We start from the raw sequence: 13,469 nt of genomic DNA on the forward strand, positions 1-13,469 counted from the left end.
GGATGTTGGAGGACCAGGGAAGTAGAGGGAGATGAGGGCAGGGCCAGGACCAGAAGCGGTGCTCCTGGAGCCCAAGAAAGGGACTGAGTTGCTCTGGGTGAGAAGGATCAGGAAGCAGTATTGGTTCCCCAGGTGTCTGGGGCCCCAAGACTAGGAATGGCGCAGGGCCCAAACTAGGAGTATAGAATGGCTGGGGGGGGGATGGAAGGGTGAATGTGGCCTTAGGGAGTCCCGCCCGGAGAACTGCGCTATAGACTTACCCCAAGAGGCCTGAGGATAGTAGTGTAGGCTAGGAGAGTTAGCCGGTGGTGCAGGCCCAGGGCAGCAGAGAGAGGTGAGGGCGGGGCCAGGACCAGAAGCGGTGCTCCTGGAGCCCAAGATAGGGACTGGGTTGCTCTGGGTGAGAAGGATCAGGAAGCAGTATTGGTTCCCCAGGTGTCTGGGGCCCCGAGACTAGGAATGGCGCAGGGCCCAAACTAGGAGTATAGAACGGCAAGGGGGGGGGATGGAAGGGTGAATGTGCTTAGGGAGTCCCGCCCGGAGAACTGCGCTATAGACTTACCCCAAGAGGCCTGAGGATAGTAGTGCAGGCTAGGAGAGTTAGCCGGTGGTGCAGGCCCAGGGCAGCAGAGAGAGGTGAGGGCGGGGCCAGGACCAGAAGCGGTGCTCCTGGAGCCCAAGATAGGGACTGGGTTGCTCTGGGTGAGAAGGATCAGGAAGCAGTATTGGTTCCCCAGGTGTCTGGGGCCCCGAGACGAGGAATGGCGCAGGGCCCAAACTAGGAGTATAGAACGGCGAGTGGAGGGGGGATGGAAGGGTGAATGTGGCTTAGGGAGTCCCGGGCGCGGGAGAGCTGCGCTATAGAGTTACCCCAAGAGGCCTGAGGATAGTTGGTTTTCCAGATTTTTGAAGTACAAGTATTCAAAGTACTTCCTTACAAGCTTATATAGATTTTTTAAAAGAGTCTCTTATAATAACTCCCTTTTCATATCTAATTTGGCCAATTTGATTCTTCTTCTTCTTTTTTTTTGTTACTTTGGCTAGGGGTTTGTCAATCTTTTTTTCACAAAATTTTATTTTTTTACTTCATGTGTATGAGTGTTTTGCCTGCATGTATGCAAGTGTACCACATGTGTACAGTGCCTGCTGAGGCCAGAAGAGGGTGTCAGATCCCTTGGAAGGGAAGTTACAGATGGGTGTTAGCCACCACGTGGGTACTGGGAACTGAACCTGGGTCCTCCGGAAGAGCAGTAAGTGCTCTTAATCACTGGGCCATCTCTCCAGCCCCAAGTTTGTCAGTCTTCTTAACCAACTCTTTAATTCTATACAGTATTCTGTTAGTCACTATTTCAGTAATTTCAGTCTTCAAGTATTTGTGTATTTTCTGAGGGTTAATCTTGCTTGATTTCTACTCCCATTACACGGTGGTCTGATAGGATTCAGGGAATTATTCCTTTCTTTTTTTTTTGTATTTAAGGCTTACTTTGTGTCCTATCAATTTTAGTTTAGGAGTTTCTTTGCTGATTTTTAATTTAGAAGACCTAGCTATTTGTGAGAGGAGGGTATTGAAGTCTCCTGCTGTTACTGTACCAGGATTTAATAACTTTTATGCCTTTTAGTGTTTATGAAATTGGGGATTGCAAAATTTGGTACAAAAATATTTATAATAGGTGTGTCTTCTTGATGATGGGCTCCTGTTATTAATATGCAGTGACTGTCTCTTTGGATAGTTTTGGTTTGAAATCTATTTTATTAGATATGGGATTCAGTATACCAGCTTGTTTACAGCTTCTGTTTGCTTGGCAGTTTTATTTCCAACGATTGCATCTCAGTTTTTGGATGGCTTTCCTAGTTATGTGCATTCTCAGAGATGAAAGATGGCTGGATCTTGCATCTGAATGCAGTCAGTCTGCACTTTTAATTGGTGAGTTAAGGCCACTTGTAATTCAAGGTTATTATGGAGGAGTGTTTGCTATTACTGATGATTTTGTTGGCAGTTGTTGGGGTTGGTTAGTCTTAATGACTGTTCTTTTCATCCTCCTTCTGGGAGTATTGGATATTTGCTGTGTTGGACATGATTCTTTCCCAGTTCTCTGCTCATCTGTTGCTTTCATGAGTTGTATTCTTTCCTGTGTTCTTGTGGGTAAAACCATCTTTCTTTTTCCTCTCTGTATAGTATTCCTTTAAGAATTTTTCTGGGGCATGGACGATAGCTCAGTGAGTGAAACATTTGCCATGCAAGCATAAAGACCCAAGTCCAACCCCTAGCACCCCTGTAACAAGCAAGGCATGGTAGCATGTGCTTGTAAACCCAGCACTAGGGACACAGAGGTAGGAGGATTCCTAGGTCTCAGTGGTTAGCCAGCCAAGCCTAATCAGTGAGTTCCAGGTCCTACTGAGAGATCCTGTCTGAAAAAACAAAGTGGAAACAACGACATCTGAAGTTGATGTGGCTTCTACACGTACATGCATACATGTGCACGCATCCACACATACACACACACACACGCACACACACACACCACCACCACCGCCAACAAAGACAGCACAAAGTTTTCTGCAGTGCTGTTTTTGTTGACATAAATTGTCTTAATTTGTTCTTGTCTTGAACTATTATTTCTCTATCAATTTTAATAGACAACTTTACATAGCAACTTTGGTGGACAATTATTTACTTTCAGGGCTCGAAATGCATCACTCCATGTTTTCCTGGCTTTTAGGTGCCAGCGTCAGAACCAGTGTTTGTGTCTCAGTATGTCAGTTGGTGTTTCCCCTAACATCGTTCCTTTTGCTCTTTATTTTGGACATCTTGACTGTGGCATGTGTCTGTTTGAGGTTCCAAATGCCTCCTGTGCTGGGATCTCCAGGCTTTGTCTAGGTTTTGTCTGGCTGTAATTTCACTGACTAGAGTGTCTAAGCTGTTTGACTCTGTCTTAGCCGCTTTGACCCCGTGGGTTTTTAGGTTTGCTCTCTTGAATGTATTCCAGACTTCTTGGCAGTTTTAGCCAGTCTTTTGTCTGTGTATCACTGTCCTGTCTGTCCTTCCTGGTCTGTGCGTCCCTGTCCTTCCTTCTTCCTCTCTGGTTCATTACTCTGCTTCATCTTGTTTATTGACGACACTTTCTGCTGTTATTTGATTGATTCTTCTAGTTCCAGAATTACTGTTTGGTTCTTTTTCAGCATCTTGGTTTCTTTGCTGAGTTTTTCCTCCATGTTTTAAATTCTTTCTTTCAAATTACTGATTTTGGCCAGGCATGATATGCACACCTTTGGTCCCAGTACTCTGGAGGCAGAGGCAGGTGGATCTCTGTGAGTTCAAGGCCAGCCTGGTCTACATAGTGAGTTCTAGGCCAGCTGGGGCTACTGGGAGACCCTGTCTCAAAAAACAACAACAACAACAAAAAACCCACAAAAAAACCAACAACAACAATGACAAAAAAAACCGATCAAATTATTGATTTTTTTCCCAATTGCTTTGGTAACTTTTGCTTAGATCTTAATTGATTTCATAATTTTCTTGCCTAAGTCCTGAATTAAATTCTGTATCTGAGTCCTCTATTTGGTTGCTGGTCCATTTTAAAAGTAGAACTCTGAAATATTTTTCTGGCATTTCAGCTATTGCACTGGATCGTTGTTTTCTTGTATTGAGAAAGCTGTCATCCTGTGGAAGTGTCGTATGTGCTGTCGTCCTGTGGAAGTGTCGTATTGTTTCCTTGTATTGAGAAAGCTGTCATCCTGTGGAAGTGTCGTATGTGCTGTCATCCTGTGGAAGTGTCGTATGTGCTGTCGTCCTGTGGGAGTGTCGTATGTGCTGTCGTCCTGTGGGAGTGTCGTATGTGCTGTCGTCCTGTGGGAGTGTCGTATGTGCTGTCGTCCTGTGGGAGTGTCGTATGTGCTGTCGTCCTGTGGGAGTGTCGTATGTGCTGTCGTCCTGTGGGAGTGTCGTATGTGCTGTCGTCCTGTGGGAGTGTCGTATGTGCTGTCGTCCTGTGGGAGTGTCGTATGTGCTGTCGTCCTGTGGGAGTGTCGTATGTGCTGTCGTCCTGTGGGAGTGTCGTATGTGCTGTCGTCCTGTGGGAGTGTCGTATGTGCTGTCGTCCTGTGGGAGTGTCGTATGTGCTGTCGTCCTGTGGGAGTGTCGTATGTGCTGTCGTCCTGTGGAAGTGTCGTATGTGCTGTCGTCCTGTGGAAGTGTCGTATGTGCTGTCGTCCTGTGGAAGTGTCGTATGTGCTGTCGTCCTGTGGAAGTGTCGTATGTGCTGTCGTCCTGTGGAAGTGTCGTATGTGCTGTCGTCCTGTGGAAGTGTCGTATGTATCCTGTGGAAGGGTCGTATGTGCTGTCATCCTGTGGAAGTGTCATGGTGTGTGCTGTCGTCCTGTGGAAGTGTCGTATGGGCTGTCGTCCTGTGGAAGGGTCGTATGTGCTGTCATCGTGTGGAAGTGTCATGGTGTGTGCTGTCGTCCTGTGGAAGGGTCGTATGTGCTGTCATCGTGTGGAAGTGTCATGGTGTGTGCTGTCGTCCTGTGGAAGGGTCGTATGTGCTGTCATCGTGTGGAAGTGTCATGGTGTGTGCTGTCGTCCTGTGGAAGGGTCGTATGTGCTGTCATCGTGTGGAAGTGTCATGGTGTGTGCTGTCGTCCTGTGGAAGGGTCGTATGTGCTGTCATCGTGTGGAAGTGTCATGGTGTGTGCTGTCGTCCTGTGGAAGGGTCGTATGTGCTGTCATCGTGTGGAAGTGTCATGGTGTGTGCTGTCGTCCTGTGGAAGGGTCGTATGTGCTGTCATCGTGTGGAAGTGTCATGGTGTGTGCTGTCGTCCTGTGGAAGGGTCGTATGTGCTGTCATCGTGTGGAAGTGTCATGGTGTGTGCTGTCGTCCTGTGGAAGGGTCGTATGTGCTGTCATCGTGTGGAAGTGTCATGGTGTGTGCTGTCGTCCTGTGGAAGGGTCGTATGTGCTGTCATCGTGTGGAAGTGTCATGGTGTGTGCTGTCGTCCTGTGGAAGGGTCGTATGTGCTGTCATCGTGTGGAAGTGTCATGGTGTGTGCTGTCGTCCTGTGGAAGGGTCGTATGTGCTGTCATCGTGTGGAAGTGTCATGGTGTGTGCTGTCGTCCTGTGGAAGGGTCGTATGTGCTGTCATCGTGTGGAAGTGTCGTGGTGTGTGCTGTCGTCCTGTGGAAGTGTCGTGGTGTGTGCTGTCGTCCTGTGGAAGTGTCGTGGTGTGTGCTGTCTTGTGTTCTTCGTGCTTCCTTGCCTTTTGTGCCTCTCTTACAGTGCATACGTTCTCCCTCACCCACTGCTTTTGTTTGGTCCTTAGTTTTGTGAGTCCTTCCAGTGGGTGTCTTCATATGGGTTTAGGTTCAGCAGAGGCAGCCGACTGCAGTAACACCCATTTGTTTGACAGAAGGGTCCTGTACTTTTCTTTGTAGTTGTGTCCATGGGCTGCTTTGCTACTGTCTTCCATCAGTGGATTCAGGCAAGCCTCCACCCTCAGTCCTATGCTCTAATCTGTTCTCTGGGCAGTGGTGGATAAGGGAAATGGTGGACTCTGGAACTCTATCTGAGAGTCTGTCCCAGTTTTCTGATGTGTCTCCCGTTTGCTGTGGTCCAGTTCCGGTGAGTCCAGCCTCCAGTTTGGATTTCCAGCAGTGTGAACAGTGTCTCTTCAGCTCTCACTACACTGGGTGCGTGGAGCACATCATCATCCTTCCCTGGTGGGATCCAGATCAGCATGTGGCTTCTTTGTGGAGAAAAAACAATTCCCACCTGATCGAATTTCTACTTTCTATAGCTTCTCTTATTTCTCTATTAGAGGTTTTTAAATGTTGGCTTTCTTCACTCCAACTCCTGGTCGCAAAGACGCTGCTTCTGATCGGCCATCTTCCTACTTATATTTTTACAATTAACTAAATCTTTTTCTTAAAAATACTTAGTTTTAAGCCAGGCATGGTGGCACATGACTTTAATCCCAACATGCAGGAGGCAGAGGCTGGTGGAGCTCTGTGAAACTGAGGCCAGCTTGGTCTACATATTGAGTTCAAAGCCAGCTGGGGCTACAGGGAGACCATGTCTCAAACAAACAAAAAAGTCAAAATAACTTAGTTATATGTACATGCATATGCCTGTGTATGTGGGTGCCCATGGTGGCCAGAAAAGTGTAACAGACCCCCTGGAACTAGAGTTACAGGTGGTCGTGGTTGTGAGCCACCTGATGTGGATCCTAGGAACTGAACTTGGGTCCTATGCAAGAACAATGAGCACTCTTAACTGCTGAGCCATCTCTCCAGCCCCTGAATTAATGAAATCACTAAAATATTTTTAGCAACATAAGACCGTTCATAATTCCAACACTTAAGGTCCATTCAGTTGCCTACATGAGGAGCTGGTGATTCATGGGCTTCTGTCTAGTGCTGAACCATCTACTACATTTGCTGGCAGCTACATATGGCCACTGTCTGCATTGACATATACCATAATTTAATGTGCACATCAGATTTTAAAGATTCTGTGTAAGAAAATAAATTATTGTGTTTACTACATGTTTTTTTTTTTTTTTTTTTTTGGTTTTTTTGAGACAGGGTCTCCCTGTAGCCCCAGTTGTCCTGGAACTTACTATGTAGACCAGGCTGGACTTGAACTGAGAGATCTGCCTGCCTCTGTGTCCCAAGTGCTGGGATTAAAGGCATATGCAACCATGCCTGGCTACTACATGTTAAAATAATATTTTGGACATGCTAGTGGAACTAAATTGTTTTATACATTTCATTATAAAATTTGTTATTTTTATTTTATATATATGAGCGTATTGCTTGTATGTATGTAAGTGTACCTGTGTCATGCAGTGCCCGTGGAGGTCAGAGGAGGGCGTTGAATTCCCCTGGAACTGCAGTTACAGATGGTTGTTAGCCTCCGTGTGAGTGCTGGGAATTGAACCCGGGTCCTCTGCAAGAACAGCCAGTGCTCTTAACCACTGAGCCATCTCTCCAGCCCCTCTTTTCACTTTTTAATGTGACTATCAGAAGAATATAAATGGCATAAGTGATTCTCATTGCGTTTTACTGGGCAGAGCTGTCCCAGATTGACACATAGACAAATTTTGCTCTTGCAGAAATGGTGCTAATTGGTGAATACCTTCAGCAGCTTAAGCTCAAAGAGGCAGAAACAAGGAGGTGGGCATGTGGCAGGACAGGGGGACAGGGCTTCATGATTGAAGAACTCTGTGAGCTAATTGATTCCTAATTTCTTCCCCCTTAACAGTCCTGCTGTTTTCATCTTTCCCACACTCCAAAGCAGTGTCCATTAAAAAAAATATTTTTATTGAGTTTTTGTGCATTTCACATGCCAGATCTTAATCACATTTAGATCCCCTCTACCATTGGCAACCCCCTCATAGCCCCCTCCCCTAGATTTTATGCATTCTGTCGTATATGTCTAGTTGTATCCAGTCATGCATCTGTGCCCAGATGTCCCTCGGTGCAAGTTCATCCCCTGGAGTCTAGTCAGCCTATCTAGAATCACTCCCTTAAAGATCTACTCTCCCTCATCCAGCAGTTATCACCTGCCAAATAGTGCATATGAGCAAGGTCCCAGTGGCCCAAAAGCCTCTGTTCCCTTATGTTCTTGAACCAAACCTGGCTTTTATAGTCTTTCCTCCACTTCTTCCACAATGGTCCCTGAGCCAAGAGTGGGTGAGGGTTAATATAGGAGTCCTGTCCAGGGACATGCACGCTGCAGGTTTCTGTTCCCTAAGACTTAGCCAGTTCTGGCCTTTGGTGTGCATCACACTTTGTTGTATGAGAAAACTTCACTAGTGAGAGTTGAGGGATGTATTAATATTCTCTCTACCCCCTGTTCCTCTATGTTCCATGAACCTTAGGTGTACAGGTTCTACTGTAATGTGTCACTTTGGGCTGGGCATCTCTCAGACATATATTCTCTGTGTGTGATCAGTTGTGGAACTTTGTAATAGCCTCTATCTGTTGCAAAAATAAGCTTCTTTGTTGAGTGGTGTATGGTATACTTGTCTGTAAATATGAGGATGCATATTTAATATACAGTAAGAAATTTCCTTTGTCTAGAGGTATGCCAGAGAGCTAGGGTTTCCTCTAGGATCTCTGACCTCTCCAGCCATGTATATTTGGCTATATTTACAGTGCCACCCATGAGTTCCCTCCCGTTGACAGGGCTTTAAGTTCAGTTAGATAGCTGTTGATTACCGCACTAGATAAAAGTGCCACTACCGCACCAATAGAGACAGTTTGCTCTGCCAGGTGTTGTGGTTATTAGGCTTTGGAGCTGGATTGAACCATTGATTGATTTTCTCCCTTAGCAGCTTGTATAGTATCCTCTAGAACTATGAGAGCGAATCTTCAGGGAGAAGGCTTCCAGGTCAGTTCTAGCTCTGCTGCTCCAAGGCCTGTGTCTGAAGTATGTCCTGTCTTCAGCAATAGGGTCTTTCCTTCAAGCTCTGGAAGGTAATTAAGGGCTGTGTCAATAGCCTGTGTTATTTTGGGAGTCTCTTAGACTACTCTGACCAACTTGAAGGGAGTCCTGTCTGGCACTGTGCTCGTTGTAGTGCAGCCTTCGGGTATACACACATACACATGTTCACATACTGCATGTGCATTTTTCAGGGTTTTTTTAAGTTAAAACATTTCCCTTTGACTTTTTAAGCCATTTACCTGAAAATTTCATGATTTCATCTTTCTTTACTGCTGAGTAAACCTCCATTGTATAAATGAACCACATTTTCACTATCCACTCATCAATTGAGGGACACTTAGGTTGCTTCCATCTCTTAGCTATTGTGAAAAGAGCAGCAACAAACATGGATGTACAGTAGGAAGAGTCCTTTGGGTCTATGCCAAGGAGTGGTATAACTGGATCATATGGTAGATTCATTTTGAGGTTTTAAAGAATTCTCTAGTCTGCTTTCCACAGTGGTTGCATGAGTTTGCATTCCCACCGGCAGTGAAGGCATGCTCCTGTTTCTCCACATCCTCACCAGCATTTGGTGTCTTTTGTTCTCTGTCTTAGCCAGTCTGAACTGGGTAAGAAGAAATCTTAAAGCAGCTTTCTCTAATTACTAAGGATGTTGAGAACTTTTAAGGTGTTTCTTAGCCATTTTTATTTCTTCATTTAATGATTATGTGAGGACTTAAATGTGCCAATTTAGTTTTGCTTTTATTTTCTTTTTTTTTTTTTCAGATTTTGTATATTCTGGGTATTAATCCTCTGTCAGATGTGTAGCAGGGAAGATTTTCTCCCACTCAGGGGGTTTCCTATTCAGTTACTTGGTTGTTTCTTTAGCTGTACAGAAGACTTTCAATTTAACGATGTCCGATTGTTGACCTTAGTGCCTGAACAACTGACGTCTGATTTAGAAAGTCCTCTCCTACACCTGAATCTGGTCAGGTGCTGCCTATGTTTTCTTCTAGCAGTTTCAGAGTTTCAGCTTTCATGTTGAGGTCTTCGATCCGTTTGGAGCTGGCTTTTGTGTGGGGTGAAAGGTAAGGGTGCAGTTTCAGTTTTCTACAGGTGGAGGTGCAATTTTCCCAGCACCATTTGTTGAGGGTCATGCCTTTCTTCCGTTGTGCATTCTTGCACCTTTGTCAAATACCGGGTGGCTGAAATTGCATGCATTCGTGTTTGTGTCTTCTACTGTTTTCCTTTGATCTATGTATCTGTTTTGGTGTCAGTACCATGCTGTAGATCTTCTTTATATGTCTGCTAGACTTCTGCTGTGAGTCCATCTGGGCCTGGACATTTTTAGTTCTGAGGTTTTGGATTGCTGTTTCAATTTGGTATTTGTTACGGGTCTGTTTAAGCTGCCGATCTCGTCTTGATTTGGCTTTGGTGGTTTCTGTGAATTTAGAAATTTATCCATTTATTTTAGATTTTCAAATTTAATAGAGTATAGGTTTCTAATGTATTCTCTTATAATATTCTGGATTTTTTGTTGTCTGTTGTTGTATTTCCCTTTTCACGTCTGATTTTGTTAATTTGGATTTAGGGAAGTTTTCTTCTATAATCCTGTTGAAGATCTGGTCAATGCCATTGGCCTGAGATTCTTCTTCCTCTATGCCTGTGATGAGTAGATTTGGTCTTTTCATGGTGCTCCACATTTTCTGCATTTTCCACTCCTGTGTATTTTTAATCTTTTTATAGTCTTTGCTCGAGGCATCCAGTTCTTCAACTTTGTCATCCAGTCTTGATATTTTGTTTTCCATTTCATTTATTCTGGTTGGGAGACTTTCTCCTTTAATTTCAAATGGACTTACTGAGTTTTTCAATTCCATCTCCATTTTGGGCTTGGTTTTCTTGAATATTTCTTTCTTTCGTGAATTCACATTTCAAGTCCTGAATTGTTTTTGTTATTTCATTCAGCCCCTAACTTGTATTTTCTTGGGCTTCTGTCACAAGTTTCTGCCTCTCCTCTGAGTTGTTTGGCTGTTCTTTGGTCATATTTACGATTGTTCTTTTAAATTCTGTCATGAGGTTCCTTAGGGTGATCCTCATTGTGGTATACTTCTGTAAACTGGTGGGTTTTGTTGGGAACATGTTCCCTTGGTTTTCCTATTATTTATGCTTTTCTGTTGCCATGTTCAGTAGGAAATTTTATTTTGCCTTTGTTTAGGTGAAATTTGATTTTGTTTATATTGTTGATGTAGCTTGGTTGCTTGTTGCTCAAGTATGAAAAGTTAGTTGGTGAGTGCTTCAGGTTCTTGCAGGGTGGTGGGCTGGTTTCGGTAGTAGGTGGGTCTGTGGTAGGCAGATCAGGAGGGGGGCCTAAGGCAAGACAGGGGTAGGTACAGCCCATGGAGGATCTAACAGATGAAGCTGGAGAATTGACCTAGTGTGGGTGCAAAGGATCAGGACCCAGTAGGCAGGTCTGGACTAAGAGGGTAGTCCAGAGGTCTGGGATGGAAAGAGCAGGGGCAGGCCTGAACCCAACGCAAGAAGGAGAATGGAGGGTGGAGCTGCTCAGGCTGCTGGGGAATCAAGATGCAGTGGGTAGATCAGATTTACCAGGGTAATTGGTGGGTCTGTGGCAGGCAGATCAGGAGGTCAGGGGCAAGGTAGGGGTGGGCACAACCTGTGAAGGGTATAACAAAGTAACCTAGAGGATAAACTAGTGTGGCTTAGTCCAGAGATCTGATATGGAAGAGCAGGAGCAGGCCTGGGCCCAAGGCTTGAAGGGGGACACAGTGCAGGGAGCGAGTCAGAGGTGTCCATTTTTGCCATCAACAGTGGTACAAGCCAGACTTGGGTCTCAGGCAGCCTTTGGGTACCCAAGATACACAGCAAGAAAGGCAAAGAGGCCTTTCCTTCCTGGTAGCTGAATGGTGTTGGTGACAAGAGTGGGGGATGATGGTCATGAGTCCTGTTGTGCCAGTGATGGGTGACAAAGGTGCCCCAGGAGTTCTGTAATGGGCTGGTTTTTTTTTTTTCAATGTATTTTTTTTTAGTCTTTTTGAGACAGGGTCTCCCTGTAGCCCCAGCTGTCCTGGAACTCACTATTAGACCAGGCTGGCCTTGAACTCACAGAGATCCACCTGCCTCTGCCTCCCGAGTGCTGGGATTAAAGGCGTGCGCCACCATGCCTGGCCAATGTATTTTTTTAATTGAATTTTTGTGCACTTCATACAAAACATCTTAATCATCTTTATACCCCCTCCCCCACCTTCACCCTCTCCACAGCCCAGCCCCACAAGATTTCAATTGAAATTATAGATTGACTTCTTCTTCTTATTTCTTACTCTTATTCTTGACTATATCCTTATTTATTTCCCATGCATTCTCTCATATATGTTAAGGCCTATCTGGTCAAGCATTTGTAGCCAGATGTCCCTCAGTGCAAATTAATTCACTGGAGTCTGGTCAGCCTATGTAGAGTCTTTCCCTTAAAGAAGACCATCAACTCTCTCTTACCTAGTAGTAATCACCTGCCAACAGTTCTTCAGCTAAGATTGGGGCCTGCTGCCCGTTTCCCTAGTTCTATGCTGAGTTTTTGTCTGATTGAGTTTGCATGGATCTTGTGCATGCTGGCACCACTCCTGTAAGTTCATAAGAGCAAGTTCCCAGAGGCCTGGAAGACTCTGTTTTCCTTATGATCATGCACCAAGAGGCACCTGCCTCTTCAAAATTGTTTTGATCCCGCCATACTGCAGGGCTGGGGGCTGGAACCACTTGCTTGTATCTGAAAACAGCACCGGCTGGTCGAATTGTGCAGTTATTGATCTTTTTTTTTTGGTTTTGAGGATTGAGTTCAGGACTTCGTGCATGCTTAGCACATACCCCACCACTGAGCTACACTCTCAGCTCAAACAGAACTTTTAGAACACGACTTTTAAAATGAACATGAATCATCAATCATGAAACCTCATTCCTGTGACTGAACCCCACAGAAAAAAAGTACTGAAATCCCAGTACTTGGGAGGGTGAGACAGGAAAACCACAAATTCTATCTAGGCCAGCTTGGGGTACCTGTCACAGTTTAAAAAAAAAGAGAAGAAGAAGAAGAAAAAAGAAAAAAAGAAAAGTATATTCATGTTATCGATCTCATAACCTGGGGAGAATCCGAATGAGCATGGAAACCTTTATATTATTCCGGTCTGGCCTCTACCTCAGAATATCAAATCTGATTCTGTGGGGGAAAGGGCTCAGATACATATATTGTAAAAAAGTTCCCTAGGTGACATTAAGGTTGACTTCTGGTAACTCTTGCGACTCTGAGGGCTATTCGGGTTCCTGGACTGAATTCCACTGTGAGCTGTTGATTTAATATTGAAACTTGGTTTTGAGTCAGCCTGTCACCCTGTATCTCAGGATGTCCTGAACTCTGTTCTTGTGTCCCTGCCTCCTGAAGACTGGGATTTATGTGTGTGCACCTCTACTGACAATCTTCTGTCAAATCCTGCCTGGGAAGAATTCTGTTAGGCTGATTATTCACACAGGGGAAATAAGGATAGAATGAAAAATAAGAACAGCTTTTCCACGATTTAGTTTGACTTACTTAAGAAACGTAGATAATGAGATATTTCCAAACTTCAGCGACTCTAAGAACTAAGGGCTACAGTGGCACTTACTTTGGGCAGTCTGGTTTCTCTGCGCCTTTCTCTTGTTTCTCTTTTTCTAGGTGCTTTTTGCTTCTCTCGGTTATCAGTTTTTCAACAGGAATCTCTGGAACCCCCATATCTGCTGCAAATTTCTCTGCACCGTGGCCAGTCAGAAAGCAATGAGGTGTCTAAGCCAGGAAAACAACACAACACAGCCAGAAAACAAAACCATAAAAACAAAAAATCCACCCAGGAAAAACAATTAAGTTTTTGAAAATTTTAAATCTTTTTTTCTTTATTTTACCTGTTCCTCTGAGTGGAACTCATTACTACCCCCCCGACCCACGGGGACTCTGATATTTTAGCTTTTCTAAATGCTGAAAAAAGCCTGGGCCGCTGAGATTTTCTATTT

The 13,469-nt window shown here is 44.7% G+C and overlaps 1 protein-coding gene across 2 annotated transcripts in view; it reads right to left on the minus strand.

The window, feature by feature from the left end:
* Positions 1 to 13,469, minus strand: part of Asrgl1 (asparaginase and isoaspartyl peptidase 1) — a 49,566-nt gene that overhangs the window by 20,045 nt on the left and 16,052 nt on the right. For both annotated transcript variants that reach the window (XM_008837546.3, XM_008837547.3), the window contains exon 4: positions 13,088 to 13,245. In XM_008837546.3, the coding sequence (XP_008835768.1) occupies positions 13,088 to 13,245 (158 nt within the window). The remainder of the gene's footprint in view (positions 1 to 13,087; positions 13,246 to 13,469) is intronic.

The sequence above is a fragment of the Nannospalax galili genome, unplaced genomic scaffold (genome assembly GCF_000622305.1).
Source record: "Nannospalax galili isolate Female #2095 unplaced genomic scaffold, S.galili_v1.0 scaffold818, whole genome shotgun sequence".
In the NCBI taxonomy this organism is placed as follows: Eukaryota; Metazoa; Chordata; class Mammalia; order Rodentia; family Spalacidae; genus Nannospalax; species Nannospalax galili.